The 19,887-nt window shown below is 34.1% G+C and overlaps 1 protein-coding gene across 1 annotated transcript in view; it reads left to right on the top strand.

The window, feature by feature from the left end:
• CWF19L2 (CWF19 like cell cycle control factor 2) overlaps positions 1 to 11,191 on the top strand; it is a 114,530-nt gene extending 103,339 nt beyond the window's left edge. The window contains exons 17-18 of the mRNA XM_031961091.1: positions 756 to 857; positions 9,556 to 11,191. Coding sequence (XP_031816951.1) covers positions 756 to 857; positions 9,556 to 9,693 — 240 coding nt within the window. The 3' untranslated portion in view covers positions 9,694 to 11,191. The remainder of the gene's footprint in view (positions 1 to 755; positions 858 to 9,555) is intronic.
• The last annotated feature ends 8,696 nt before the right edge of the window (positions 11,192 to 19,887 follow it).

The following is a 19,887-nucleotide window of genomic DNA, read 5'->3' as shown; positions in this document are numbered from 1 at the left end:
CTTCAGAAATTGTGGAGTTTTGGGATTTGCAGCTCTTTAGCATCACTAGAAGGATATTGATGTTAAAAAGAATTTTTAAAAAATTTTGGTGAATAGCTTGGAATCATAGAAATTATATATAATTTTCCAAATGCAATTTGAGTTACTCTGTTCTTTTTATTTAATTCTGGACCCAACCATTTCTTACTACTTTGAGAAAACTATTGCTTCTTATGTTTCCTCAAAAATAAAATAAAGAGAAATGAGTGTAGTAGTCAATCTGTAAAGTATCTTCCAACTCTAAATTCATAACCCTATTACTCTTGTCTAAGTCATTTTTAATAGAATATGAATAGTATTTATTAAGACATATAGTTTGAGAAAATAGTGAATATATGAAATGGTTAGTGATTTATTATCCTCCTGCCTTATTGTTCATGCTACTTATGGAGAATAGAAACAGACAGAATTAACTTCAAATATAACAGTGAGAGAATTTCCTGTCCTAATAAAAAGTTGAGGTAGGCTTACCCAGAAAGTTAGGCTTCTCAGGCAAATCTCTTTCTCTAAAGATACTTAACATATAGAGAGTTATCTTTGGAGATGAAATGGGAGGTGGTGATAAGTGGAGGGACTTGTAATAAATATATCCATGTTAAAGACTAGGTGATTGCTTTTATGCTCTTGTATATTTATACTTCTTTTGTCAATATCCATTTATACTATGTCTATACTATTAGTCAATGTCCATTTTTAACAAATCTCTTTGTATTTAGGTGCCCAGAGGTCTGCCTTACTTTTCCGTGGATTTTGGTCTTCAAGGAGGCTTTGCCCATGTTATTGAAGACCAGCAGAAGTTTCCTCATTACTTTGGAAAGGTATTAACATGCTTACAAATTGATAGTATTCTAGAAATTTACATTTCAGAAGGATCTTTTTAAAAAGTATTTCAGTCTGTTATGCTTACTATACAGTGAGAGGTGGAGAAAGTCATATCTTTTTTTTATTATAGCTTTTTATTTATAAAACATATGTATGGGTAATTTTTCAACACTGACTCTTGCAAAACCTTCTGTTCCAAATTTTCCCCTTTCCCCCCACCCCTTCCCTTAGATGGCAGGTATTCTAATACATGTTAAAATATATGTTAAATTTAATATATGTATACATATCCATACAGCTATCTTGCTGCACAAGAACAATTGTATCTAGAAAGAAAAAAAAAAACTGAGAAGGAAAACAAACATCTACAGAAAGATTGAAAATGCTCATGTTGTGTTCCACACTCAGTTTCCACAGTCCTCTCCCTGGGTATAGATGGCTCTCTTCATTACTGAACAATTGGAACTGGTCTGAATCAATTCATTGTTGAAGAGAGCCACGTCCATCAGAATCGATCATCTTATAATCTTCTTTTGGCATGTACAATGATCTCCTGGTTCTGCTCGTTTCACTCAGCATCAGTTCATATAAGTCTCTCCAGACCTCTCTGAAATCATCTTGCTGGTCATTTCTTACAGAGCAGTAATAGTCCATAACATTCATATACCATAACATATTTAGCCATTCTCCAACTGATGGGCATCCACTCACTTTCCACTTTCTAGCCATTACAAAAAAGGCTGCCATAAACATTTTTGCACATACAGGTCCCTTTCCCTCCTTTAAGATCTTTTTGAGATATAAGCCCAGTAATAACACTGCTGGATCAAAGGGTATGCACAGTTTGATAACTTTTTGAGCATAATTCCAAATTGCTCTCCAGAATGGTTGGATTTGTTCACAGTTCCACCAACAATGTATCAGTGTCCCAGTTTTCCCATATTCCCTCCAACATTTGTCCTTATTTTTTCCTGTCATCTTAGCTGATCTGAGAGGTGTGTACTGGTATCTCAGAGTTGTCTTAATTTGCGTTTCTCTGATCAATAGTGATTTGGAGCATCTTTTCATATAGGTTATATCTTTTCTAACTTGGAAACTGGAATAGCTAAATTTCACTTACTTAACTCTGACTTTCCTGGCTGATTCTTTTGTATTAAAGAAATCATTGCCTGTCTTTATTGTCAGAATTATTTGTTTGGTTAATTTGCAGAACCAAGAGGAATGATCTTAATGGCACAGACGCTTGAAATGCAAACTAACAGCTTCTCCCTCATTTTTGTGGATTTGTCAAAGGCTTATCAATGGCTCTGATAAAAGAAACCTTCACTCAGTGCATCAGAATATGTTTGATTGTAAGCTCTTTTAGTGCTGGGAAAGAGCAGAGAATGTTTTGTTTTTAAAAATTAAAATCTTTTTACTTTTTTACTTAGAATAAAATTTCCAGTTTCAGTGTGATAAGAAATCATAGTTTCAAAAGGAATTTTACATGGCCAGCTTATAAAATACAGTAAATATATTTAAAAATAAATCTAATATTGTGGTGAAGAGGAGACTATATTATTCATGTTTTAGAAAGTATATTAGTTTGAGAATGTCATTACCAAACCAGATTATTTTTTTTTCCATATTTGAAGTTATTCTGGGTAACGGTTACAATAGCTCATAATACCTTCCCTATCTTGGATCTCCAAAAGATTCCCATTAGCTTGCTAGTAAGGGAAACTATTATTTTCTAACAAACAAAATTGAATATGTGATGTTAGGTAGTTGACAAGAAACCAGACATTATGATCATCATTTATTGGTACTTAGTAAAATAACAGTTTGAAAAATGTAGAACACTTGTTTTGCAGTAAGAGGATCTACATTGAAATCCAGACTCTGGTATTTACTGTTTATATGCAAATCCCTGGGCCTCAGTTTCCTCCTCTATAAAATGATGAGGTTCAACTAGGTAGACTCCAAGGTACCTGTGAGCCCTGAATTTGTCCAATGAATATTTATTAAAATTTGAATTTTATACAGAAAAATTTAGTTCACCCAATGCAGTGAACCATTCATGTATCTCTTACAAGATCTAGCAATTGGAGGAACCTTTAGTCATTCTCTTAGAGCCTTATCCTTTTTTCACCTTGGCTCCTGATTCTCCCTGTGAATTGTTTTCACTGTTGCTCAGATTTATGTTAATCTCTTTCCCATCAACCAACTAAAGCAGTTTATAGCTTCTTCACCATCTACAATTTACAGACAGAAAATACTAACTATTCTGAAGCCCTCTTAAATTGAAGCTTCAAAGCTGCTAAATAGGCCACCGGAGGGATTAAAGTTCTCCTTTCATTTTTATTTCATGTTTTCTGGTCCTTTCTCTTTTTCAGTCAATCAATTATCAAGAACTTCATTAAGTTCTTGCCATGTATTAAACTTTGAGACTACAGAAGTCAAAATTAAATAGTTTTCTTAGGGAACTTTATGATAGCAGAGATAAGATATATAAGTATATGAATAATTTAGAAAAAAATAAATAGAAGCATCTTGGGACATTGAAAATCTGTGTGTGAAAGGAAATTGTGTCTTGTGGGGATGATGGAATACAGTTCAAGCATGGCTAGTTCAAAGACATGGAGATGGTATGAGAGTGTGAACAAATGAATGGACAAAAAAGGATTTATTAAATACTTAGGGACCCCATGCTAAATACACAGGATACAATTAGCAAAGTAGCATAGTCCCCCCTCTCAGGTAGCTCATAGCTACTATGTGGGTATAACCAAATATTGAAGATTTAAGCTACCACACATGTGGAAAAGCCCCACTAGTTCTTATGTCATTGCAAAACAGTTAGTAGTTCAACTTCTCTGATATTATTTCCTTATAAAAAACCATATCTGTTTCTTATTGTTGAGCCATTTGACAGTACTAAGGTGGTGAGAACTTTTTTCTTACACCTTTAGTAGCTGAAGTAGTTGCTAAGTTGCATTGCCATAAAGTTTATCCCCCTGCACTGTGGCTTTTGTTGCTAAACTGGAAACAATATGGGTAGACTGGGGGATGCTGCTGTTCTTGTCTTATCTTGGATTTACCTATCCGTTGGTGGTAGAATTATAGTGGGAGCAGTCTATGGAAAAGGATGGGAGGTAATGAGAACAAGAGTGGATGTGAACCTTTCGGTTGACCTTAGCAAGAAGGGCCACTTTTGCATCATATGACATGGTTGAGCACGTCAGCAATTCATGAGATGAGGGAACTGGGAAAAAATAAGCAAAAAGTGTTGATTTTTCTCTGTAAAGTATGAACTCAAGTATGACCTCTAGTGAGAGGTTGGTGGGAGCTTGCATACAGAAGATTTGGAAGAGCCATTGTAGATAGTGATATAATCATTGAGAAGGAACAAAAGTATTGACTTGCTGCAATGAGGCCCTAGTTGAGATAATGTAGGTGGATGCAGTCAGAGTGGCTGCTGACTCTAGGTCCATTCAGCAGCATAGGAGTAGAGTTAGAACAGGTGGATGTAAGGAGAATTGGAGTTTGGCAAGGAATTAAATGACACTAGGGTAAGAGAACAGTCTTTAAGAGAAGATGATAATATAGAGATGATCTGATTAAGTCAGGATTTGAGACAAGATGGGAGGAGAGTATTGCCCAATGCAGAGGCAAGTTCATGATAAAGTCAAAGAATAGTCTTGGAAGGAATAAAGTATGCCTTTATGGATATGGTAAGAGACTATGCTTATAATAAAGAATGTTGGAGTTCTTGATTGTCAAAGTAGAACATGTAAATATTAGCAAGATCAAGAGTGATCATCATTGTATGTTAATGAGATAAAATAGAAAAGTAGTAGGTCATGAGAGTTGAGTACACTGAGGAGCCTAAGGCTTAGGGTGTTTGAATCACAGACTAATCATAAACTTGAGAGCTGGGAGAAACCTCATTGTCCATCTAGTTCATTCTGTAAGTGAAAGGGATTTTCATTATGATATACACAGCAAGTAATTGTAAAGCGCTTCCTTAAAGAATTTCCAAAAGGGAAAATGTACCTTTTCTTAAGCCAACTCATTATTTTTTTTTTTTCTGAGCCAATTGGGGTTTAAGTGACTTGCCCAGGGTCACACAGTTAGGAAGTGTTAAGTGTCTGAGGCCAGATTTGAACTCAGGTCCTCTTGACTTCAGGACTGGTGCTCTATCCACTGCACCACCTAGTTGTCCCCAACTCATTCTATTTTTAGATAATTCTAATTATTAGAAAGTTTTTTCCTCATATCCAGTTTAAACTTGCCTTTTTGTACTTTCTATCCATTATTTCTGGTTTTGTCCTTTGGAGACAAAAGGAGCAATCGAAATCTTCCTCTATATGACAAGTCTGCAGATACTTGAAGATTGATACTTTATCCCTTCTGAGTCATATATTCTTCTGGCCAAGCACGTCCACTTTCTTCAACCAACCCTAATTTGTTATGAGCTCAGGGTGTTTCAAACTTTGTGCCCAAAACTGACCACAGTATTCCTGGTAGGATTTAATGAAGACGGACTACAATAGGACAGTCACCTTATTTCTGGAAGCTAAACTCCTCTTATGTCACGTTGTAACTTCCCTAATGTCACTAACTTTTCTAGCTGCTATATTACATAATTGACTCATAGAGCTTGAACTTCTAAAAGTCCTAGCTCTCTTTTTCAGAACAATTGCTTATCCACACCTGCTGTCTTGTGAAGTTGATTTTTCATTTCTTTCTACTGAGTTTTAACTTAATAGATTCAGCCTAGTTTTTAACATGCTAAAAACTTGATTCTTACAATACAAGGTAGTAAAGAATTATAGTAACTTTGTGTTTAACAGATTTAAAGTTTTAAATTTTTGAGACAAGAATTCATTATTTGGGTAAAAATCGTTGAAGAGTTGATAAGCAGTATGGAGAGATTGGGCATTGGTAAGTGGTTTAAGATCTTAAACCACTTACCAAAATGATAAAAATGGTATAAAGCTAGATATAAAAGGAGATGTCACAAGAAAATTAGAACATGAAACATTGCTATAAGACTTATGGATAAGATAACAGTTTATGAACAAATAAGACAGAGAGAGTGTTATAGGATGTAAAATGGATAATTTCAATTATATTAAATTAAAAAGATTTTGTACAAATAAAAAAGATAGTCAAGATTAAAAAGAAAGGTCTCATTTCTTTTTCTTTTTTTTTTTTTCCTTATTAAAGCTTTTTATTTTCAATACATATGCATGGATAATTTTTCAACATTAACCCTTGGAAAACCTTGTGTTCCAAACCTCCCCCCCTTCCCTCTACCTCCTCCCCTAGATGGCAGGTAATCCAATATATGTTAAAAATGGTAAAAATATATGTTAAATTCAACATATGCATACATATTTATATAATTTTCCTGCCACACAAGAAAAATTGATTCAAAAAGGAAAGAAAATAAAAAAGCAGCAAAGAACAAAAAGAATGAAAACGCTATGTTGTGATCCACATTCAGATTCTATAGTCCTCTCTCTGGGTGTCTCTCCAGGCCTCTCTGAAATCATCCTGCTAATCGTTTCTTATAGAACAATAACATTTCATAACATTCATATACCATAACTTATTTAGCCATTCTCCAACTGATGGGTATCCACTTAGTTTCCAGTTTTTTTTCCACTATGAAAAGAACTGCTACAAATATTTTTGCATATTTGGATCCCTTTCCCTCCTTTATGATCTCTTTGGGATACAAGCCCAATAGGAACATCAAAGGGTATGCACAGTTTTATAGCTCTTTGAGCATGGTCCCAAATTGCTCTCCAGAATGGTTGGATCAGTTCACAATTGCACGAGCCATGTATTAGTGTCCCAGTTTTTCCTCATCCACTCCAGTATTCATCATTATCTTTTCCTGTCATCTTGGCCAATCTGAGATTTGTGTAGTGGTACCTCAAAGTTATCTTAGCTTGCTTTTCTCTGATCAGTAGTAATTTAGAGCACCTTTTCATATGACTAGAAATAATTTCAATTTCTTCAACTGAAAATTGTTCATATCCTTTGACCATTTATTAATTGGAAAATGGCTTGAATTCTTATAAATTTGAGTCAGTTTTCTATACACTTTAGAAAGGGTCTCATTTCTTAAATATATAAAAAAAACTTTGTCAGATTTATAAGAATATGAGTCATTCCCTAGTTGGTAAGTGGTCAAAGAATAAACACACAGTTGTTCAATGAAAAAATCAAAATTATTTATAGTCATATGAAAGAATGCTCTAAATCATTATTGATTAGAGAAATGCAAGTTGAAATAACTTTTGAGATAATATCTTATACCTATCAGACTTTCTAGAATGATAGATACCCTTCAATTAAGGAATGGCTAAACAAGTTGTAATATATTGATTCTGATGGGATATTTCTGTGTTATAAGAAATGATGAGTTGGATTTATTTTAGAAAAACATGGAAAAACTTATGTGAAATAACAAAAAGTGAAATGACCTCTACCAAGAGAATGTTGTATACAGCAACAGCAATATTATCATATAAAGAGTAACTTTTAATGACTAATTCATCTTGAGTATCATAAATAGTCAAATCAACTATAAAGAACTTGTAAAAGAAGATACAGTTCACCTCCAGAGAAAGAACTGATAAATAGAAGTATGCTTAGTATGGTTTACACACATGTGTGTCTGCACACACACACACACACACACACACACATATATTTTTAATTTCTTTTCTTCTCTAGGGCAGAATGGAGAGAGGGGGAGAAAAAAATGCACAACAAAGGGGAAAAGAAAACTTAGAATAAATAACAAAAAATCATAGTATCTTTGAGAACAATATATAGTATTTGTTACATAGTGTTTTTATAGAAAAGTAAACAATCTGAAATAGTAATTCATGGTTTTATATTATATCCTCTGTATTATGCTGTATACATGGAAATATCCTCTTTTTTCTCTTTTGTATTTAAGTTCAAAATGAGTGAAAAAAAAAAGAAAAAAAATCATTGTTTTTACTCCTCACTGTCATCCAGTGTTGACTATTCCTTCAAATTTAGCATGTCTGAAAATTTGATGAGCATGCCATTTTCTCTTATGTATAAGTTGATATCAACCCCATATAACTTTTGATTCTGCCACTAACCTATTGTTGTCTTCTAGTCTCCAGATTCTTAAACTGTGGTTTGTGATCCCATATGTGGTCTCATAACTGAATGTAGGAGTTGTGAAATTATGATCTATTATTAGTAAATACTTGATTTATACACCTATTTTATATTTCTATATAACCAGAATCTCAGGAAAAAGTGGTCACAAGTGGAAAAAGTTTTTAAGAAGCCCTGCAGTCCACTTCTACTCATGTTATTCACAACTAGAGCATGAGAGACTTGATTTTTTTTCTTACACAGAGACTTTCCCTATAGTGTGCGCAAGGCACTACACTTGGTGTTATAGGCATAAAGATAAGGTTTATCCTTATTCTTGAAGAGCTTATAGCAAGATGATTATATTCTTGAGTGTATACCAATAGTGAAGAAAAGTAGTGGAATATCAGAGAAGAAACTAGCTGAATCTTCAGAATTTCTGCACTTTATCAAAAAGGTTATTAGTCTGTATAATGATAGCAACATATTTGTACTGTTAGCAAGAAGTTGTATAAATGATTCAATTTAAATTTCTCTGCCTTTCTTTTAACAATCTGTTAGTCACTGAGTCAATAAATATTTTTTGAATTTTTGCTATGTGCCAGGCACCGTCCAAACACTGGAAATACAAAAAAAAACAAAACAAAAGATAGTTCCCTAGCTTACAATCTGTTGGGGAAGACAACATACAAACAACTTTATACAGACAAACTATATAGGATAAACAGGATAAAAATCAAAAGAATTAAGAGAGATTGGAAAAAAAACACCTGTAGTAGGTGAAATTTTAGCTGGGCCTTGAAGAAAGTCAGGGAAGCCAGGAGCTAAGACAAGGAGGGAGATCATTCCAGGCATGAGAGACAAATAGAGAAAAGACCCAGAGCCAAGAGATATAGTTTAGGTGACCAGCAAAGGGCTAGGGTACTTGGATCAAAAAGTATAAAGGGGATAAGGTATAAGGAGACTAGAAAAATGGAGAAGAGGGATCAATCCAGGAGGATTTTAAATGCCAAATAGGGGATTTTATTTCTGAGCCTTAAGGTGTTAGGGAATCACTGGAGTTTATTGAATTTGAAGGTGACATAGTTGTAACTGTGCTTTAGGAAAGTCACCTGTGCCTGAATCAAGAATGTATTGGAATGGGGAGAGACTTGGGGTAGGTAAGAATACAGCACTGATGTTGATATATTCCAGGCATGAGGAGACAAGGGCCTGCAGTAGGGTGCTGGCTATCAGATTGGAGAGGGTATACAGGCCTTGGCTGCATTGGATTGGGGGGAGGGACAGTGTGTGAGAGATGATGGTGAGAGAAGGAGGATGTCTCCATTGTGTGCTAGAGCTTGTTAACAGGGAGTGAAATGGAAGAATGATTCTCAACAAGACAAGAGAAGTGAAGGACCCAGAGAAAATCAAAGAACCTCTTGAGTTAAGGAAACTTTAATCAGCATTGTTTACTTGCCTTATTTATTTAAACATTGCTTTACTATGGAAAATCACTTAAATTTTAATTTGTTCTTTGCACAAATAATAAAATTTTGTTTCTGTTTTCGCTTAAATTAGGAAATTATTGGTGGTATGCTGGATGCAGAACCAAGACTTTGGAGAAAGGGAGTCAGAGAGAACTTCGATAACCAGAGGAAGAAAGTGCTACAGTTTGCTCAGTGGTGGAAACCATATGACTTTACCAAAAGTAAATGACTGTGGGAAGAGTGAATTTAATTAACTTGAAACTTATCAATCCCTCCAGTGCCACTGCCATTTTCTTTTGACTATTTCAAACTGAAATAACAACCCTTAGGTCAAACAGGCAGGAAAGCATCAGCAGATCTGAAGATGTGAGATGGCAAGAATTGTTAGCCACCACCAGCAGTTGTCAACTGCAGCCTAATATCACTGCCTTATGCAGTTTTTTCACCCCTTGAATGTGATAACTTCTTTCCAGTGATCAAAGACCGAGTTTATCGAGAAACTAGCCCTCTGCCTATGTTTTGTCCTGGTGAGGACTTGTAATTTTCTTGGTGAGTACATTGTCATATCACCCTTATATTCTACTTTAGAAGTAACTTCTGAAGGATGCAAATCATTGATCTAAAGAGGAGACTGGTGTTCCTGATTCCAAGTTACCATGCTCATTTAAGAGAGGTAATTGAAGTTTTGGTTAAAGGAAAAGCTAGCTCTTATTTTAAACAAGTGTCACACAATGTCACTCATTTGTTATGTAACTAAAAAGAATCTTTCCAAATGTACAAATGGAAAATTAAAGGCTGAAAATGAAAAAATCAACTACATTTGTGTGAAATAAATTCAAAGTTATTTTTAATTCTGAATTTTTTTCAAACAGTATGTTATGATTTCATTATCTTTCAGTCTGAGTACTGCAAGAAATTGGGGCACAGAATTGCATTCAGGCACAGAATTTATCCAGGAGTAAATGTTAGCTTATGTAAGAAGAGGATCTACAAATCATTATTGGAGAAATCCCCAAATATAAAGAACATCTTATGATATTATCATTATCAAAATTACTTTACCTCAGATTCCTTTAGAAAATACATATTAAATGTCTACTATGTATGAGGCACTATAGATGAAGCTCAGTCTATGCTCTTGTGGTATTTAGAATCTAATAGATAAAATATGCATACACATATAACTATATACAGTAAAGAAGTTGATATAAAACAGAAGTCTAGGTTTAGTTCTCTGAATAATGTCGAGGGAGCGATTCTCTACAACTGATCTTGGAAGAAGAATGGAAAGGTTATGACAGGAAGATCATCTAAATTAAGCCTTAATATTTCAAGGGAAGAAATTCAGTAGCTAGAGATGAAAATATGATGGTGGGAATAAATATCCATTCCAAATATATGTTAGGGTTGGTGAGATCAAGGGAGGAAAAAGAATATCAAGATGTATTCTTGATATTGTATAAAGAAGGGAACTTCTTTAGATGTTCAAACAAAACTATTACTTCAATTCACCAAACACGATTTCTCAACTTCAAGGAACTATGCCCTATGGGTACAAATAAAGATGGAAAATCACCTCAAGAAACTTACATTGTGTGGGAAGAAAGTGCAATAACATAGAATAAAATTTATATAGACTTTTGCACCAAGTTGATATAATTACTATAGTATCATATTTTTAAAAACATTTTATTTTCAAAACACATGCATAGTTTTCAACATTCATCCTTGCAAAACTTTGTGTTCTAGATTTTTTTCCTCCCTCTCTTCCCCCATCCTCTCCTTTAGATGGCAAGTTATCCAATATATGTTAAACAAGTGCAATTCTTCTATACATATTTCCACAATTATCTTGCATAAGAAAAATCAGATCAAAAAGAAAAAAAATGAGAAAAAAACAAAAAGCAAGCAAACAATAATAAAAAAAAAAAGTGAAAATACTATGTTGTCATCCACATTTATTCCGCACAATCCTTCCTCTGGGCTCTGTCCATCACAAGATCATTGTAACTGTCCTGAATCACCTTGTATAGTATCATATTCATTCATACCAAAGAGTAAATTCTGCCCTTCTTTCTTGTTTGTTTGTTTGTTTGTTTTGTTTGTCTCAGTTGAGAATTTTTTATTTCCCATGTAGATGAAGATAAATTGAATTAATTAATGATTTTTTTAAAATGCCAGACTTGGAGTCAGTAAAGGTCTACATTCCAATATTCATTTAGAAACACTGGCTTCTTTTTTCACATTTGTTTATTTTATTTCTAATTTATGGAATAAAAATAGAACAATAAAAAATATACAGTAAACTGCAAATATTATGTACAGCTTGCTATTTATTTTAAATATATAATTATATAAATTTTTTTTTTCATTTTCTTCGCCTTCCACCCCACTCTAAAGATTGCTACCATTAGACACAAATATATATGCATATAAATGCATACATATATTAAAATTATTCTATACAAACTTCTATTTATCATTTCTTTTTTATGCTGATAGCATCTTTCTCATATGTCCTTTATAATTAATTTGGAATTTTTACTAGTCAAAATGTCTTATTCTCTGTGTTCTTATAACAATATTTCTGTTACTGGAAACAATGTTCTCTTAGTTCTGCTCATTTCACTTTATTTTTTTGTGCAAGTCTTTCCATGGTTTTCTAAGATCTCTGATCTTATTATTTCTTATAGAGCAATGGTATTCTGTCAAAATCATATATGCAACTTGTACAAGCACTGCCCAATTAATGGACATCTCTGTAATTTCTGGTTCTTTGTCACCACAATAGAGTTGTTATAAACATTTTAGAATGTATAGCTTTGTTTCTTTTTTCCCTCATTCTCTTTGAAAATGGATCCAGTTAGAACTGTGTTAATAAGAGTGAGGCACATCATCTCTTTGAGCCTACTGCCTCATCCATCAAATGGGGACAATAATATCTGTACTACTTACTCACACATCTGTGAAACTCAAATGAGAAAATGAATATAAAGCACTTTGCAAGATTTATGATGTTATATGAATGTCAGCTGTTATTCCCACTTCAAAGTGCTTCAGCTAATGCCTCTCCCTCTAGAAATGTGAGTATACCCTTTAATCAATTTTCAGAGAAAATAGTGATGGTTGGGAGAAAGGATAATCTAATATGAAATTGTATTATTAGTTAAATTATAATTTTAATGACCCTTCAAGGTTAAACATTTAAATAATATTTAGGTTTTTATCATATACATAGCTTGTCCAAAATATAGACTAAATTATATTCACATACAGCTAATGCAAAGATCGCATTGTTTAATCAGAATAGACAAGATATATAACATCTAGAGACAAATATTTTAACACATTTAATTAGTATCTTGTGAAAAGCACCGAGTTAGGTTTGGGGGGAAAACAAGATTAGACAAGAGCTTAATACAGATACTCCAATCAAATAGGTGTTAAGATATAGAACAAATAATTTTAATAGAGTAACACATACATGTATTATATATCAAAACTATTATGTATATTGTGAGATTTGGAAAAAATAGAAGAAAAAGATCATTTACCAAGCTTGGATAACATGGCATAAATTAAAAATAAATATATTTCTCTTTTTCTCAATTGCATTTTATTTTTCCAAATACATGTAAAGATAGTTTTCAAGATTCATTTTTTGTAAGACTATGTTCCATTTTTTTTTCCTTCCCTCCATCCTCCCTAAGACAGCAAGCAATCTGATATACTTTAAACGTGTAATCCTTTTAAACCATGTTTCCCATTTGTAATTTTATGCAAGAAAAAGCAAAGGTGAAAATACTGTGTTTCGATCCACAATCACAGTTGATCATCACAGAATTTTGCTATTGTGTACAATGTTCTCTTAATTCTGTTCACTTTACTCAGCATCAGTTCATTTAAGTCTTCCCAGGCTTTTCTGAAATCGGCCTGCTGATCATTTCTTATAGAACAGTAACATTCCATTACATTTATATACCATGACTTAAGTCAGCCATTCCCCAACTGATGGACATTCACTCAATGTCCAGTTCTTTGCCACTACAAAAAGAGCTGCTACAAACATTTTTGTACATATGGATCCTTTTACCTGTTTTATCTTTTTTGGGGGATACACATCCAGTAGAAACACTGCTGGATGAAAGTGTATGCATAGTTTGATAGCCTGTAGAGGGCTGAAACTGAATCAGACAAGAGAGCGCTTAAGGCTACCTATTCGATGTGAGACAATGGCTCTATTAGCATATATTTGGATGATGGCTCTCCTCACCATTGGTGTTTGCTGAATGTTTGATAGTAAGATAATCATAGGCAAGGATTGGAGGGCCGAGGGAGAGAAGTGAGAGGCACTTGACGGCAGCTTGCCTCCCTCCTTCACTTCTCCCCCTAAAGACCAAGGACTTAGGTTTATCCTGACTCTGACTGATCCTGAGGCCCTTCAGGGAGCTAGCCCATACTTTACAATAGCCCTTTGGTTATAGTTCAAAATTGCTCTCCAGAATGGTTGGATAAGTTGACAACACCAGCAGCAGTGCATTAGTGTCCCAGTTTTCCCACATTTCCCCCAACATTTGTCATTTTAGCCAGTTTATGTGGTGCGAGATGATATCTCAGAATTGTCTTAATTTGCATTTCTTGATAATCAACAATGATTTAGAGCATTTTTCACATGACTATAAATGGCTTTAATAAATATATTTCTGATGTAATATCTGCTGTGATGAGACTTATTTACATTTGAGTATTCTTCCCCCTGTAATTTTAAGATTTCAGTGTGCCTCTATTTCTTCTAGTGAATCAGGGATTACTAACAGATGAGGAATTAAACAGGGTTGTATGTTCTTAATATTGGGAACCATTTGTGAATTCCTTTGATGACATACAAAATACCCTTTTTGTCATCCATTTTTATTTTTATAAAAAGTTAAATATTGCCTTCCAAATTCATAAACATGCCAAGAATTGATTATGTGAATGTTTTCTAGATTAAGATGCTGCATAAAGTATATAAAATAATTAACATAAGTCTACACAAAACACAATTTTGGAAGTAAATTAGAAAATTTTCAACTGTAAGGGTATTCATTAGCCAACTATTTCAACTCATACCTGGAAAAAGATTTTCTTATAGAGTGCTGGAACTCTGGAGAAGTATACTTGAAACAAGGCATTAACTCAATGGGATTGATGAGATGAGGGTTCTCTAGTTCATACATATACTTAGTACTTAGTATGGTGATGTAATGGTTTTCTAAGTTCACACATAATATGCTGTAATGATATAATTACAATAAGGTATATAAGGGCTAAGAAGGACTGGAAGACAGACTTTGACCAGCCTCATGGTGGCTTCCTGCCTCCTGCACTATGGGGGAGACTGGTTGAGAGTGGCAGACTGTCAGACTGGGTCAGGCTATGACAGACACAGCCTGTGTAAGAGACAATAAAGACTTAGGACTCTATTCTTGTCCATTCTCGTTGGTGTCTAGTCTGCTGAGACTAAGGCCCTTTCGGAGGACCTCCAGAAAGCTAACCTGAACATTAAATTCTCTCTACAACTGATCTGACTAGTGGTCATCCACCCTTTGCCTGAAAGCATCTAGCATGGGAGGGAAAACATTGAACCTGGATTTATTTCTGTACAGCCCTTATTACAGCTCTCTCCACTGCTCCTTGTTTTATTATTTGGGACTGAACAGAACAAAGTTAATCTCTTTTCCATATCACAGCCCTTCATTTACAGAGAGCTATTATGTCTCTTCTATTTACAAAATATTCTCTTAAGTTTTATGAGTTGATACAGGTAAAGCATTTTGTATGATTTAAAATTATATGAAAATTAGCAGCTGTTATTACTAAATCCCTGTTTCCTTCATATGGCACCAACTCAACTATTCCATCCTGGTTAGCCAGTTTTTCAATATCCTACCTTAAAATATGGCTCTGGATTTGATGATATTCCAGTTGTCATCTGATGAGAGTATAAGACTTTTGCTTTAAGATCATTCAGACAACTAGATTTGATGTATACACAACAATTTGGATCACAAGAAAAAAGACTAATGGTGACAGATCAAGTGAGTAAATTGGATAATCAAAGGGACATCTCTACCAAAACACCAATTTGAGGAAGTATCTTCAGAAACTGACATACATGCAAAATATAATGAGAGGTCTTGACAGAGGTGAATCCTGAAATTGTGTCCCCTTTGATCTTTGATCATCAATCCTCATTTTATTAAAATTAAACATTTAATTTAAATAGTGAAAATTTCAAATGATGACTTTTCTAAGTTTATAATATACTTCAGAAATTACTAAAGTTTAAAATTGTACTAAGAATTTTGAGACACCCTCTACTTTTTAGCAAAGTGCTATTTATACTTATAAAATTTCTTCTTTTTAGATTCAGTTCAATGTTAAAAATTTTTTAAATGCTGTACTCTAGTGTATTAGATATTTCTCCCAGATTTTGTGTAAGTGACAAATTGTATTTGCATGCGAACTATGTTTTTATCTGAGTCTGATGAGAATGTTAAACACTATAGGGTCAGTCACAAGAAACTTTATCTTTCAAATTGTCTTTTATTTCTGTATTTGTAATCTTAATCAATTCTTTTCTTTTGTGTCCTTGACAAGATTCACCTTCATGGATACAAGTTTGTTTCACCAAATATTTCTGCTATTCAGGTTATAAATTCTGCTTTCATATTTATTTCTCTCTTAAATCATTTAGGAATAGCCTCTTGTTATTACATGCTCTCATGGAATTCACAAGGTCCACTGCCTCATCTGGTGTTGATCCATTTTACTTAGCCTTGAAATATTTATCTATAGATGTCTGGGGTCATTTAGATGTCCTGGAGACCATCTTCCCCTCAGCTATTAATATATTCCTTATTGATTTATCAGTTTATGCTTAAGATTTTAAACTGGGTTTTCTTACAGAGTTCTTTGGTAATTCATCATTTTCATCAAATACTTGGATAAAAATAATTGGCATGCTTACCCAATTGCGTTTTTTTGCTTGTTGCCACACAAATGGTTTGAGTACAGCAAAGCAATTGAGCAGATTTCAGAATATAAACCCATGGGTCGCATTATGTAGCCCTATTTGAGTATAGGATTTGGTGGAGGAGGGAATGCTAAATTGGAAATAAGGGAGTAGCCTTTTCAGCTGTTTTTTCTTTGGGTTGTTTTCTTTTAAGGATTCTTGTTGCTTTTGCCAATTCAATTGCAATTTGCTAATTCAATTCAATTTGCACAGCTTCAATTATTTTATGTCATGCATAATTCTGGATGTTGCAGTATTTTTTTCTTTGATTTGAAAGCTCTGGAATTTGGCTATGATTTTACTAGTTATTTTCAGTTTGCAGTTTCAGCAAGTGACTGGTGAATTTGTTTTATTTACTCTCTGATTCTAATTCATCTGCATGTTTTTCTGTTACAATTTTTTGAAAGGGTACCCAGATTTTTTATTTGTTCATGATTTTCAGAAAATATAATGATTATTAAAATATTACTTCTTGTTTTTCAGATTACTTTTTTTAAAAAATGGTAGGTACCTTACATTTCTATGTCTCTCTTGGCTCCCAGATGTTAGACTTTATTCTACTATTTTTGCATTCTTATGGAATTTTTCAGTTCTGAATACTTCCATTCAATTTTTTTGGAATCCACTTTTGGGATAAGGTTTTCTATCTTCTGTTCTAAGCTATTCATTTTTCCAATTTTTAATCTAGATCTCTAATTTCCCTTATAATTTCACTTTTTAATCTTTGTTTTATTTTTGTTAGCTGCAATTGTGGTCCTTGTGGCTAATCTAATTTTTCCTCTGAAGCTCTTAATTCTGAAGTAGTTATTGCGGGAATATCCTCTTCTACTGCTTTTACCTTTTGAGATTACTTTAACTCAGCATATTTGTTGTATTTTGTGTTTCTGTATTTTACATTTTTTCCTCCCTTTATGCAATTGAATGTTGTGTTTTGGTCAGTCATCTTTGGAACTCTTCACCTGAATTGGAAGGACATTAGTTTAGTGCTGCCTCTTCTGTAATCCGAGTTAGTGCTGGATGAAATAGGTTATATGAGGTCCCATCCTCTGCTCAAACTTTGTTGTTCTTTTTTTGTTTCCTAGTGGTCCATTGTAGATTCAGATATCAGTGGGTTTCATTTTCTTCTTTGCAGTATCCTCATTCAGGTATTGGTTCACTCCCATACCTAAATGCTCCCTCATGCTGTGGCTCTCTGTTCTGTGTAATGAACACAAGACCAAGCTTTGTCTCATTAAGCAATGACCTTTTGGACCTGGTTCTGATTCTGCTTCTGTTTTGACACCCCAGGGAATGAATCTAGCTTCAGACATCTGGTTATTAGATCTACCACTCTTTGTTTAAAATTAGGGTTAGCTTTAAGCTTTTTCGCCAAACTTTACTGTTTCCCATCTTTTCTTTATCTTTGATCCACGAGTTACCAGAGTTGTCACATGAGCTAATATTTGAATCTTCAACCTTTTATGCCTTTATCTTAACTGGACATCTATGGGGCCTGAAATTCCCCAACCAAGGGAACTCTGAGCCTTTTCCTCTTCACTCCCAACCAAGGAACAAGTAATTGTACCAAAGAAAGAGGCAGTGAGCTCCATTACATGGATGGTTTAATAATCATAATGGGTTACTTACACAGGAGCTGTCTGGGGGCAGTTGTCAAATGATTTATTGGATCCCAGATCCCTATCAGATAGTCTGGGGTAGCAGCCAGATTTCATTGGCCCCACAAAGATTCCCCCAAAAGTCCCATGGTAATTGTAAAAAAATCAAATGGAGAGAAGGACGTACAAAGCATCATTACCTATGTCTTTAGGGATTTGCATTATGCTTAGCAAGTAGTCCTAATTTGGGGTCTTGGTCCCAGGGCTTGGATATTACACTAGCACTCTTAAGTTAATGCCTAAACATCCAAGATTATGTGGTGGACACAGTTCTGGTTGTGTCCTTATGTCTTGTGGCAGCTTGCAACTGGTTACTATATCTTTGTTATGTCTTTCAATCCAATAGAGACCCTACAAAGCTGTGTGCTGGTCAGTTTGAGTAGGTTCACACACACACACACACACACACACACACACACACACACACACACACATTATTTGCTAGGCAGTGTCCTTGTAATAGTTTTCTTCCTTTCTCCCAATGGCTTTCATTCCAATAGTATGGCTTTCATCAATTGGAACTCCACAACATCCCAACTCACTTATTTTACAAGAGATGAAATGAGTCCAGAAACTTGCCTCTCCATAGGTTTTAAAAATAAAAATGAGATTTGAGCTCAAGTTTTGAGTCCAAATTAAGGACTATTTCCAATTCTTTAATATAATTGTACCATAAAAATCTAATCATTTAAATTATCACCTGTCTTTTTGTTATTCTTTGAGTTGCCTGTAATTTTGATTCTTCAAAAATCCCTGTCTTCCTTTATTAGAAGGAATATATCATTATTTAAAAGACAGGTTTTTTGTATCATTGAGGAACTTGAGAATTTTGAGAGCACATCCCAATTTCCAATTCATTTTCCTGGTTGATTATATCTTTAGCTTATTATTTAACAGTATCTGTCAAAGACACACAGCTACAGATAGACTAATTTAATTGGGGTAATATATACCTCAGCTTCTTCTTCTTCTTTTTTTTAATAGCCTTTTATTTACAGGATATATGCATGGGTAACTTTACAGCATTAACAATTGCCAAACCTCTTGTTCCATTTTTTCACCTCTTACCCCCCACCACCTCCCCCAGATGGCAGGATGACCAGTAGATGTTAAGTACATTAAAATATAAATTGGATATACAATAAGTATACATGACCAAAACGTTATTTTGCTGTACAAAAAGAATCAGACTCTGAAATATTGTACAATTAGCTTGTGAAGGAAATCAAAAATGCATGTGGACATAAATATAGGGATTGGGAATTCAATGTAATGGTTTTTGTGTAATGGTTTTTAGTCATCTCCCAGAGTTCTTTTTCTGGGCATAGCTGGTTCAGTTCATTACTGCTCCACTGGAAATGATTTGGTTGATCTCGTTGCTGAGGATGGCCAGGTCCATCAGAACTGGTCATCATATAGTATTGTTGTTGAAATATATAATGATCTCCTGGTCCTGCTCATTTCACTCAGCATCAGTTCGTGTAAGTCCCTCCAGGCCTTTCTGAAATCATCCTGTTGGTCATTTCTTACAGAACAGTAATATTCCATAATATTCATATACCACAATTTATTCAGCCATTCTCCAACTGATGGACATCCATTCAGTTTCCAGTTTTTAGCCACTACAAAAAGGGCTGCCACAAACATTCGTGCACATACAGGTCCCTTTCCCTTTTTTATAATCTCTTTGGGATATAATCCCAGTAGTAAC

Source organism: Sarcophilus harrisii, chromosome 3 (genome assembly GCF_902635505.1).
Source record: "Sarcophilus harrisii chromosome 3, mSarHar1.11, whole genome shotgun sequence".
Classification (NCBI taxonomy): Eukaryota; Metazoa; Chordata; class Mammalia; order Dasyuromorphia; family Dasyuridae; genus Sarcophilus; species Sarcophilus harrisii.
Note: the sequence above shows the minus strand (reverse complement) of the source record. Positions and strands in the feature narration are given on the sequence as shown.